General features: G+C 44.5%; 1 protein-coding gene across 1 annotated transcript in view; it reads left to right on the top strand.

Moving 5' to 3' along the window:
• SLC25A42 (solute carrier family 25 member 42) overlaps positions 1–12,297 on the top strand; it is an 84,846-nt gene that overhangs the window by 24,332 nt on the left and 48,217 nt on the right. The window contains 1 exon segment of the mRNA XM_030220197.1: positions 10,197–10,308. Coding sequence (XP_030076057.1) covers positions 10,197–10,308 — 112 coding nt within the window.

Below are 12,297 nucleotides of genomic sequence, written 5' to 3'. Positions count from 1 at the left end.
TCTTCGTAGGTCAATTCCTGTTGTTTCCTCGCCGTTGCGAGGTTCCATTGACCTGGGTTCTTGTTTTGAGTGAGCCTGAGAGCTAGGGATACCCCAGTCGTGAGAACAAGCAGCCTGCTTGTCCTCGGAGAAAGGGTATGATACATACCTGTAGCAGTTGTTCTCCGAGGACAGCAGGCTGATTGTTCTCACCTACCCTCCCTCCTCCCCTTTGGAGTTGTGTGTTTCATCTTTTGCTAGTCATTCAACTGGCGGGAGCGGTCGCGCACGGGCGGGAAGACGGCCGCGCATGCGCGGTGGGCGTGCCCTGCGTGCCGACCGTCCCGCGAAGCTTCTTTCCGGTTGGTGGGGGCTGCCGCGGACGTCACCCAGTCGTGAGAACAATCAGCCTGCTGTCCTCGGAGAACAACTGCTACAGGTATGTATCATACCCTTTTTCTAATTAGTAATTCTCTGTGTTCATCCCATGCCTTTTTGAATTTCATCACCATTTGTATCTCTACCACCTTCTTAATGGAGACTTTCCGCATCTGTGCTGTTAAAACAAGGAGGAGGAGACAGCACTCAAAGAACTTGGTACTTGGTAGGTGGGAGGCTGGCGCAAGTGCAGCTTATACTTCCATGAGAACCGCACAGGAACTGCTTTCGTCCCCACGGGAACCCTGCAGGAACTGCTTTTGTCCCCACGGGAACCCTGCAGGAACTGCTTTTGTCCCCACGGGATCCCCGCAGAACTGCTTCCATCCCTGCGGGAATCCCGCGGGTTCCATGGGATTCCTGCAAACCCCGTTCCCATGCAGGTCTCTAGCAGAGTCACACAACAGAAGGGTTACTCAGCTAGGTGGCACTGGATGCCCATTCCCTGTCTCTTACTTTCCCTTATTTCTAATCCTTCATTCTCTTTCCATTCAGAATTAATTCCCCCATATTAATATGTATTAAACAACGTGCACCTTTTTAATTTTTTTTAATTTTAACTTATTACTGGTAATATAATTGTACTGTCCTTGCTTTTAGTCTAATCATCAGAGATCTAGGGAGGATCAGTACAGATCTCAACTATGGATATGAGTGACAGATATCGACTAGAGGGCCCCTTCAAACAGCCTCAGTGCTCCTTTCTTCCTAGAAGCAAGAGAACTGAGCTGCGGAAGCAAAATCCCCATTTGTGTGTGCTGCTACCTCTTATAAACAGAGCTTTATTTTGCAAGCTGTTAATTCAGCTGAGCAGTACAAATTTGGCACCACTTTATAATCTCTTCTCGCTTTTCCCAGCAGCCCTAGAATAGAGAAAGTGACCTGCAAGGGTGGGTTATTAATATCTTATTTCCTATAAGCCATGAGTAAAACACCTTAAGAAATTGGACCCTGCATTTGCAACTTGAGGTTACATAGGTAATGTAGCATAAGTTGAAATGTGAAGCCCACAAGCAAACTTTGATGAAGGCTCTCCGTAGTGTAGGGAGTAACTCCCTTCCCTTCCCACACCTCAGCAAGATTGGTCTGAGCTTCAGTGTTGTCCTACTGCCTCATGTCATCTTTAATTATTCAGTGCCACTACTGCCTGCCTCCCTCCCTCCCTGAAATCGGGCACAGAAGTGTTTAAGTGCATATCTGCTACAAGGCCTGAGTTTGCTTTTCGATGTTTGACACCCGTAGATTTTTCCAGTTCTGCCCATGAAACTGTGACCTGCAGATCTGAAAGCAAATCATAGAAAGTTTGTGTCCTTTCCCACCCCTCCAAGTGGAGTATGAAGCTGTGGTTTATGTTGCTGAAATATGTGTTCAAGGCGATTATAAACTAGCGGAATCAGAAGAAGTTTGGATAAGTTCCTGAAGGAGAAGGCTAAAAAAAGTTATTAGCTAAATAGATGTGAAAGTCATTGCTTTTCCATTGAAATAAGCTGTAAGAATCTGATCTCTTTTGGGATCTGCTAGGTACCTGTGACCTGGACTGGCCATTGTCAGAGACAGATTGCTGGGCTTAGTCTGACTCGGCATAGCTGCCTTAACTTACGCTAAGTATGGATGACAGCACAGGAGCCGGTTTGAGGTTCTTGTGACCTCCTGTCTTGTTTTGGTAGGAGAAGGGCCTTCAGTGCAGGTATATATAAAAAGGTAGAATGACCCATTGACTCCTCCAGTCTGCCCAGTAAATTCTGCCCAGCTGTCAGCCATAAATCTTGATTATCTTTAGGATACTGTTCCTTGTACAAAAAGGCTTTTGTCTGATTCCTCATAGGTTATCTACCGGGATAGATGTCCACTCCATACAAGATTTCATCCCCAGTTCAGCACCTATCAACCACTCCCCCAACCACTTTGCTTTACCACTATTTTCTATAATCTTGAGAGCAGCATAAAAGCCTAAGAATTGCCATTCTGTTATTTGCTATATTAATAAAAATGTATTGATACAAGAAATTGCCATACTGGTTCAGCCTAAAAATCCATCAAGCCTGACATCCTGTCTCAGACAATGACCAATCCAGGTCATGAGTATTTGTTAAAATTTGATATAGCACCCTATCTGGACAAGCAGGTTGGGGCGGATTACAATAAATAAAATAATATATAAAGCAGAGGAAAAAGAAAAGAACTCCAAATATGACAGGAAAGCCTTAATCGTATCAGTTCAACCATACTCAACTAAACAATAGAGCATAAACTAAGGGGGGAGAGAAAAAAATTTACACAGTAATATTCTCTACTGCTGAGGCCCAAAACCTTGAGGAAAAAAAAGAAAGTTTTAAGTAATGACTTGGAAGGTCTTATAGGACGTCTCGAGTTTATTTGGGGTTTACTACCCCATCCATATCGCAAGCGTAAGTACATCTAGTCGGCTTACTTGCTAAAAAGAAAGGAGTAAGGGTGTCTAGACTGAAACAAAGGAATTGGGGGGGGGGGGGTGGAACTACAATATTGATAGGAAAGTTGGGGAAACATAAAAATGAGGGGAGTTGCTGCGATCCAGATCAACCCCTTGGAGGGGGTGTTTTACATATAGGCATCTTGGAAAGGAAAGTTTTTAAATTCATTTTGAATTTTGAAGCATCGTTTGTTCGTTATCGTTATTAAACTCTTGAATTCATTGCCGGAAAATGTGGTGAAGGCGGTTAGCTTAGCAGAGTTTAAAAAGGGGTTGGACGGTTTCCTAAAGGACAAGTCCATAAACCGCTACTAAACGGACTTGGAAAAATCCACAATTCCAGGAATAACATGTATAGAATGTCTGTACGTTTGGGAAGCTTGCCAGGTGCCCTTGGCCTGGATTGGCCGCTGTCATAGACAAGATGCTGGGCTCGATGGACCCTTGGTTTTTTCCCAGTATGGCATTACTTATGTACTTATGTTCACGCAAATGTTGTGGAAATACAGTGCGGAATGCCTGGTAGATTGCTATTCTAGGGGAGGGAAGGACCAGGCGGTGAGAGTCAGGTGACCTAAGTTGCCTAGTCAGAGAGTATAGGGAGTTGTGAGTGAGAACCAAAATGCGGGACAACCAGTATAGTATGCCCTATGTACTAAAAAAAGAATTTTAAAGAACGTTCTAAAGGGAAAAGGCAACCAATGAAGATGACAGAACAAAGGAATAATACAGTCAAAAGTGAAATCAAGATAAACTCAAATAGAGTGAAGTTTGCAGAGTGAGCAAAAACCAGACTTGACAACAGTTAAGAATGCTGAGCAAAAGATAAATTAGTCAAGAATTACTACAAGATATCATAAACAACTGACCGGAGAGCAAATTTGTTCAAACAGCAAAAGAGGGATGGAAAGAATAGAGTGCACCAGTAATCCAACAGGCTATTGTTTTAATAGGATTAAGAACCAATCTGTGATCAGTGAGCCAGAGTTGTATGGAGTGAAGACAGGACTGCACGTGAGAAAGATCAGTGTTGTACTGGGAGAATGGAAAAACCTCTAGGATATCATCTGCATAGATATAAAAGCTCACATTGAAATTCTGAATCGAGGAAGTCAAGGAACTAGCAGGATCCTAGGGAACAAATCCATTCTCTCTTATTTATTTATTTATTGATACATAGGGATAGTCTACCATGTTGAGATTGTCACCCAAACGTCTATCTTCCTGGATCCCTGTGGTCTTGCCCCCAATTTGAGTTTGTGGTCCCCCAAGGTTTGTTGATTTGGCTGTGGGGGGGAGGTTCCCAAGCCCCACCAACAGAAGCTTTCCTGTGGCGATATTTGCGAGTATCGCTGCAAGAAAGCTTCTTCTGGCGGGGCTTGGGGACACCCGCCAGCCCAGGTATGTGGGGTTATGGCGGGGATCGAGAGCAGCGGGAAAGTGGGTCTAAATGTGCCATCTCCCCACTTTGGGCTCATGCTCCCTCCCAAATCGAAGTCTGGCTTTGCCTTTGCAGTACCCTATTCATGTAGTGGGCTTTGTTTATAGATCAGCTCAATGTTGGAACTCGCTTCCTCTTGAATTGAGATTAATTTCTGGTTACCTGAAATTTTGTAAAATGTTAAAAACTTATTTATTTTCTATATACTTAGGGGAAGGTTTGAGTTATTTTTTCTTGGTTCATTGGATGTTGTAACTTCCTAGTTTTGGCCTACTTCTTTAAATAAGTACATAAGCACATAAGTAATGCCACACTGGGAAAACCATCGAGCCCAGCATCCTGTCCACGACAGCGGCCAATCCAGGCCAAGGGCACCTGGCAAGCTTCCCAAACGTACAAACATTCTATACATGTTATTCCCGGAATTGTGGATTTTCCCAAGTCCATTTAGTAGCGGTTTATGGACTTGTCCTTTAGGAAACCGTCTAACCCCTTTTTAAACTCTGCCAAGCTAACTGCCTTCACCACGTTCTCCGGAAACGAATTCCAGAGTTTAATTACGCGTTGGGTGAAGAAACCTTTTCTCTGATTTGTTTTAAATTTACTACACTGTAGTTCCATCGCACGCCCCCTAGTCCTAGTATTTTGGAAAGCGTGAACAGATGCTTCACATCCACCTGTTCCACTCCACTCATTATTTATATACCTCTATCATGTCTCCCCTCAGCCGTCTCTTCTCCAAGCTGAAAAGCCGTAGCCTCCTTAGTCTTTCTTCATAGGGAAGTCGTCCCATCCCCGCTATCATTTTAGTCGCCCTTCGCTGCACCTTTTCAATTCCACTATAGCTTTCTTGAGATGCGGCGACCAGAATTGAACACAATACTCAAGGTGCGGTCGCACCATGGAGCGATATAACGGCATTATGACATCTTCACAACTGTTTTCCATACCTTTCCTAATAATACCCAACATTCTATTCACTTTCCGAGCCGCAGCAGCACACTGAGCAGAAGGTTTCAGTGTATTATCTACGATGACACCCAGATCCCTTTCTTGGTCCATAACTCCTAATGTGGAACCTTGCATGACGTAGCTATAATTCGGGTTCTTTTTTCCAACATGCATCACCTTGCACTTGCTCACATTAAACGTCATCTGCCATTTAGCCGCCCAGTCTCCAGTCTCGTAAGGTCCTTCTGTAAGTTTTCACAATCATGTCACGAGTTAACGACTTTGAATAACTTTGTGTCATCAGCAAATTTAATTACCTCGCTAGTTACTCCCATCTCTAAATCATTTATAAGTATATTAAAAAGCAGCGGTCCTAGCACAGACCCCTGAGGAACCCCACTAACTACGGGCCTCCAGGATGGTATTTTGAACAGCGTCCATGCCTGTTGTACAGTTTTTACCCTCTCAGTTGTCCCCCTAAGTTTTTTTTTCCACCGTTCTTCTCATTTTATCATAGTCTCCTTTTTTAAAGTTAAATGCTACTACTACTACTATTAAACATTTCTATAGCGCTACTAGACTTACGCAGTGCTGTAGAAATTAACATGAAAAGACAGTCCCTGCTCAACAGAGCTTACAATCTAAATTGGACAGACGAACAGACAGCTAGGGTGGGGAAATTGCAGTTGTAGGGGTGATAAGTGAGGGTGTTGAGTAAGAGAGTCATGGTTAGGAGTCGAAAGCAGTAGCAAAGAGGTGGGCTTTAAGCCTAGACTTGAAGACAGCCAGAGACTGAGCCTGACGTACTGGCTCAGGGAGTCTATTCCAGGCATAGGGAGCAGCGAGATAGAAGGAACGGAGCCGGGAGTTAGCAGTGGGGGAGAAGGGGGATGTCAGGAGACATTTACCCAGCGAACGGAGTTCACGGGGAGGAGTGTAGGTAGAGATGAGAGCGGAAAGGTACAGAGGAGCTGCGGAGTGGATGCACTTGTAGGTCAAAGGAGAAGTTTGAACCGTATGCGGAAACGGATAGGGAGCCAGTGAAGCGACTTGAGGAGAGGGCTAACGTGAGTATACGCTAACATATTTGAATTCCTGTGTATAGTTACTTCAAGGTTGATATCAAAACTGATCATATTATGATCACTGTTATCAAGCAGCCCCAGTACCATAACGTCCCTCACCAGATCATGCGCTCCACTAAGGACTAAGTCTAGAATTTTTCCTTCTTTCGTTGGCTCCTGCACCAGCTGCTCCATAAAGCTGTCCTTGATTTCATCAAGGAATTGTACCTCTCTAGCGTGTCCCGATGTTACATTTACCCAGTCTATATTTGGATAATTGAAGTCACCCATTATTATCACATTGCCCCATTTTGTTTGCGTCTCTGATTTCTTTTATCATTTCTGCATCTACCTGCTCATCCTGGCGAGGTGGATGGTAGTACACTCCTATCACCGTCCTTTTCCCTTTATACATGGAATTTCAACCCACAATGATTCAAAGGTGTGATTTGTGTCCTGCTGAATTTGTAATCTATCTGAGTCAAGGCTCTCGTTAATATACATTGCTACCCCTCCACCAGTCCGGTCCACCCTATCACTACGATATACTTTGTACCCCGGTATGACAGTGTCCCACTGGTTATCCTCCTTCCACCAGGTCTCAGTAATGCCTATTGTATCCAATTTTTCATTTAGTGCAATATATTCCAACTCTCCCATCTTATTTCTTAGACTCCTAGCATTTACATATAGACATTCAGAGTATGTTTGTTGTTCCTATTTGCATGATGCTTAGTACTAGACACTACTGATTTGCCATCTTTTGTCTGATCTTTAGTTGTATTTAAGGGCACGTGGCCTACCACGGTCTGTTGTGCAACCTCCTATCCAGAAACCCTATCTTCCTGTTTGTGAGGTATCTTTGCAAGATACCTTATCCCGAACCATGCGCTTTTGAGTGACTGTCGGCCTTCCCCCCCCATTTCTAGTTTAAAGCGGCTCTGTCTCCTTTTTAAATGCCGACGCCAGCAGCCTGGTCCCACCCTTGTTAAGGTGGAGCCCATCCTTTCGGAATAGGCTCCCCCTTCCCCAGAATGTTGCCCAGTTCCTAACAAATCTAAAACCCCTCCTCCCTGCACCATCGTCTCATCCACGCATTGAGGACTCCGGAGTTCTGCCTGTCTCTTGGGCCCTGCGCGTGGAACAGGTAGCATTTCAGAAAATGCTACCCTAGAGTATCTGGATTTGAGCTTTCTACCTAAGAGCCCTAAATTTGGCTTCCAGAACCTCTCTCCCACATTTCCTACGTCATTGGTACCCACATGTACCAAGACAGCGGACTCCTCCCCAGCACTATCTAGAATCCTATCTAGGTGACGCGTGAGGTCCGCCACCTTCGCACCAGGCAGGCAAGTCACCAGGCGATCCTCACATCCACCAGCCACCCAGCTATCTATATGCCTAATGATCGAACCACCAACTACAACAGCTGTCCTAACCTTTCCCTCCCGGGCAGCACCTGGAGACATATCCTCGGTGCAAGAGGGATAGTTCATCCCATGGTGGGCAGGTCCTGGCTACAGGAGTACTTCCTACTTCACCAGGGTGATGCTCTCCTTCTAGGAGACCTCCCTCTTCCAAGGTAGCACAAGGGCTACCAGACTGGAGTGGGACTTCTGTACAACATCCCTGTAGGTCTCCTCTATGTACCTCTCTGTCTCCCTCAACTCACCAAGTCTGCTACTCTAGCCTCAAGAGAACGGACACGTTCTCTAAGAGCTAGGAGCTCTTTGCATCGGGCACACACATATGACATCTTACCAACTGGGAGATAATCATACATGTGACACTCAAAGCAAAAGGACTGGATAGCACCCCTCTCGCTGCTGGACTGCTGACTCCATCTTAGTGTTTTGAGTTTTCAATAATTTAACTTGCTACAGTATTAAGGATATTAGCCTAATATAAAAGTGTCTTTTAGTTTATATAGTATATTGTGTGATTTATTTAGTGTTTCCTTCTTAGATGGTATGAAATGTATTTAAAACTCTGTAAGAGCACTCCTTGTTACCCTAATTAAAATAACTGACTATAAATGAAGAGTTGTCCTAGGGGAGGGTGGGTGGAATGCTAAATTAGATCCTGCAGTGTCTGTTAGATTCTATCTGTTAATGCTGTGGTACAAGCTTTTAAAACTAAGTGGAAAAGACTATGGAGATTAGTTGTTAAAATTTGCTTTTTATATTTTTATTTTTGCCTAACACTAACCTACAATTCTTCCTTTAAACCCCAATCTTAAGTTCCCAAAGCACAAAGCAAAGTGGCGTTCACTTACCAGACAAATGTCCTCTTCTCTCAGAACTTCTCAGATATATTGTAATCTGCACTAATCCAGTAATGGTTTGTAGCCAGGGGCGGCCCGACCATTAGACCACCTGAGGCGGGGGCCTCAGGCAGCACTCTTCAGGAGCGGCATCTGATCTCCCCTTTGCGGCATTATCCGGCAGCGATTCCCATACGCTGCCCTACACTGGCATCTCCCCTTCATGGTGCTACCCAGCACCCATCTCTTCCCTTTACTGCGGCCGCCTCTCTGATGTAACTTCCTGTTTCATCAGAGGCTCAGGCAGCCACAATAAAGGGAAGAGACGGGTGGCAGGGCAATGCCTGCAAACGGGTTGGAGGTTGGAAGGGGGGCGACATCCTAGCTCCGTCTTAAGTGGCATCTTCCCTTGGGCCGGCCCTGTTTGTAGAGGAATATAAATTTAATTTAATTGACACAGACCTGTTGGTTTGGGGAGGTTTAGTCTTTTGTACCTCAGAACCTGTGGTGTCACTTAGGAGAAATAAAGAGGCAGAAAATGGAAACATAACCCAACTCTTGCAACTTCTCTTAAGGGAGTGAAGCAGTGAGGGTAGGTATTATTTCCAGTGCTGAAACCTCCCAACCCTGTTCTCACCACTGGAATAGAATGACATGAGGCAAGGATGTAAAGACCAGCTTCATTCTTGGTGAAAATCCTGCACACCCCAGTTGATAGTGGGGTCTTCTCAAGTTGTGGATAAATTATCCTTTCATTGTCTTAGTCTCCTGATGCTTCTTGTTAAACTCCTGCCTTTATCAATAAGCTGCAGATTGAACTACTGTTACCTTTCATGGAATGAGCTCCCGACTGACCCAGAAAAAATACTTGAGGGTGGGCATGCATGTTAAATGAACTTGATACCATGGTTTAGCTCTATTGCGGACACTCTAAATGTAAAACCATTATGTTGCTCTGTGGCTGCAAGGTATTCTGTCTAGGGAACTTCTCAAACCTATCCTGCCATCATTCCATGTGGCCTTGATTATGCCAAAGCCAGTATTTTGAATGTCCCATGCATGTTAAAAAACAAACAAACAGGAAGGTGGACAATCTGCAAGCGCCAGGCAGTAGGAAGACAAACCAAAACTAGAAGTAGTCCAAAAACAGTTTTATTGATAACGTTACAACACTTGAGGAGTTAAATACATGTGCCCAGCATGGCTGTGTTTCTAGATATGGGCAAGTGGTACCAGAAAGGTGTGTGTTTGTAACAGCTAATCACCAATTGATGAAAGCAGACTCTCTTCCTCACTCTGGGGTTGTGTTGTAAACTATTTTTGGGCTATGTCTAGTTTTGGTCTGCTCTTCTCCAAGAATGTCCAGTACAATGCTGGACAAAGTTCTTCCAGATCAACAGAGAACAAGTCTATTTTTTCAGAAGTCATGATAAAAGAAGAACCATCTAAAGCTCTCCCTGCACCGTAGAGGAAACAACTAACAAGGTCATTTTGTCTTGTAGTGCCTTTAATCTTTTTTGTATTTGGAAAGATGTCGCCAACTGTCTGGCAGGGAGAGGGACACTTGAGCAGTTAATGGAGCTATAAAATTCTTCCTTTGGTTTATAGGGAACCAAGGATGACAAGTCTGTGATCCACTCCCTGGTGTCAGGGGCACTGGCTGGTGCTGTTGCCAAGACAGCTGTGGCACCGCTGGACAGGACAAAAATCATGTTTCAAGGTAATATTGTGTACTTGGGGTGAAGTGGGAGAGGTGAGATCTGTAGTGTCCTTAGAAAGATTCTGGCTAGTCCTGGCTTTTAAGGCAGCCAGCTTGCTACTGATGCCATGGATGACCTCTGTGTTCTTACTGCAGTGTAATCCCTGTAACTTGTGAATTCTGCTATTCTGCACGTTTGTTCTTGTTGCCTCCTTTGAGTGAAAGTGAAAACCTTGCTTTCCATACTGTCCTTACCAGACCAGATCAGTCCAGACCTGTGGGTGTCTGTCTACTAGCGGATGGAGAGAGAGAGGGAAAAAAGTAGTTCCTTGTGATTCACTCTATAAGGCACCGTGCAAGCACAGGAATTCAGTATTTTCTCTGTCTCCTAGCGGATATCACACCGTGCAGGTTCTGGGCTTGATTGCCCTGTCTGAGCTTCTGAAACAGTTTCTGCTAACCTACTTCAAGGTTGGAAGGAATCCTTTAAAAAAAAAAATACTTAGTGGGTTCTGAGTCTTTCTCTGGTTCTACCCTCTCTCTTTTTCCAGGATTTTTGGAGATGGGATGGTTCTCAGATGAAGTATAAGCAGGGTGTTTGAGGCAGGCTACTGATCCAGTTTAAAGGCTGGCTGTCAGTAGGGCGAGGGGTGCTACCTCCTGTTATCAGAGTTTTAAGATAACACTGGGTCCCAAGTGCCTTCCTTCCTCCCTCCCCCACCCCTCCACTCCACTGTAGGCCATCATAGGAAACAGCAAATATACATTTAATGTTTTGTTTATGTAAAATATAGGAGTAACTTTCTCATTCATGGGGGTTGTTTGGTTTCCTTTCAGCAGGCTGCTAAATTTTCAAACACATGCTCAATTCTCTTCATAAATGTATGTGGAGAAAGTACCTAATGATTATGGGCTTTGGCAGCAGTTTTTCTCCAGCATTGCGTGTGGTAGCAGCCATGGTGGTATGTTTTGTTTGTTTGTTGTTCCCCCCCCCGCCCCCCCCCCCCCCACCACACACACCCACACCAGAAATTTTGTCAGGCAATGATGCTGTGTTTCTGTATGCCATGACATTTTTCTTCGCTGATGGCAAGGGTCAGCAGTTTGTGGACCAGCTGTTCTAATGGCTCCATTCCCCTCTGCTTTTGTGTTCCCAACCTGAGTGCGCCTGGCCATGGGCTGTTAAGCCACTATGGCCACCCGAACTGGGTGGAATTTTGATCACCACTATTCAGGCCTGCTCGAATGCCAGGTGCCCTCTGCACAGTGAATTTCTCTTCTCTGACTGCCTTACAAGTGTTCCTCATGTGGTCCAATTAGGACAGGGAGGCAAACGGCAACCGTCTACGGCTGTGAGACTGGAGATTAGAGGCTTAGTTCAGTTCTAGGACAGCAGATGTTTGCAAAAAATAAAAATAATAAATTGCAGAGTTCATAGGGAGACAAGATGTTGACTTGATGGGAAGACATAGTAAGAAGAGCTCTGATGATTTCCTCAGCGATTGGGGGAAAAGTGTAAAGGGAAGACCAGGAAGCTCCCATCTGAGGCCCAGGTGATTCTCCTTTACCGCCAGTCGACCATTCTGGAGCTCCTTACCTCCAAGTCTGTTTTACCGTGGCCAGTTCTGCTGAAGCACTAGAAGCAGAGCTTCTTGGAAATAACCCATATTTGGAAGATAACGTAGTTTATTTCAACTTAGCCTCTTATCTTTACCTCCATACCTTTTTTTCCTTAATTAGTCCCTGTTGCTTCAAGGGTGTTAATTCTTCAATCTTGGTTCTCCCCATTTGTGGTGTAAGTGGCACACGTTTAGGAGGTTTAAAATGCAATTTATGCTTTTTCCTGTTTTGTATTGCTATTTTTGTGCTTTGCTGTCAAGTGTTTTGCTTGTATATCAGTTATAAATGCTAATAAAAAAAAAAGTGCAAATGCCTTTTCTCCCATGACCAATAATTGAGAAGTCTAATTACAAGATTGTCAGTTTCTTGTGTGGGGACTCAATACAATAT

This window comes from Microcaecilia unicolor, chromosome 11 (assembly GCF_901765095.1).
Source record: "Microcaecilia unicolor chromosome 11, aMicUni1.1, whole genome shotgun sequence".
NCBI classification, from domain to species: Eukaryota; Metazoa; Chordata; class Amphibia; order Gymnophiona; family Siphonopidae; genus Microcaecilia; species Microcaecilia unicolor.
This window is presented reverse-complemented; position numbering and strand designations above follow the sequence as displayed.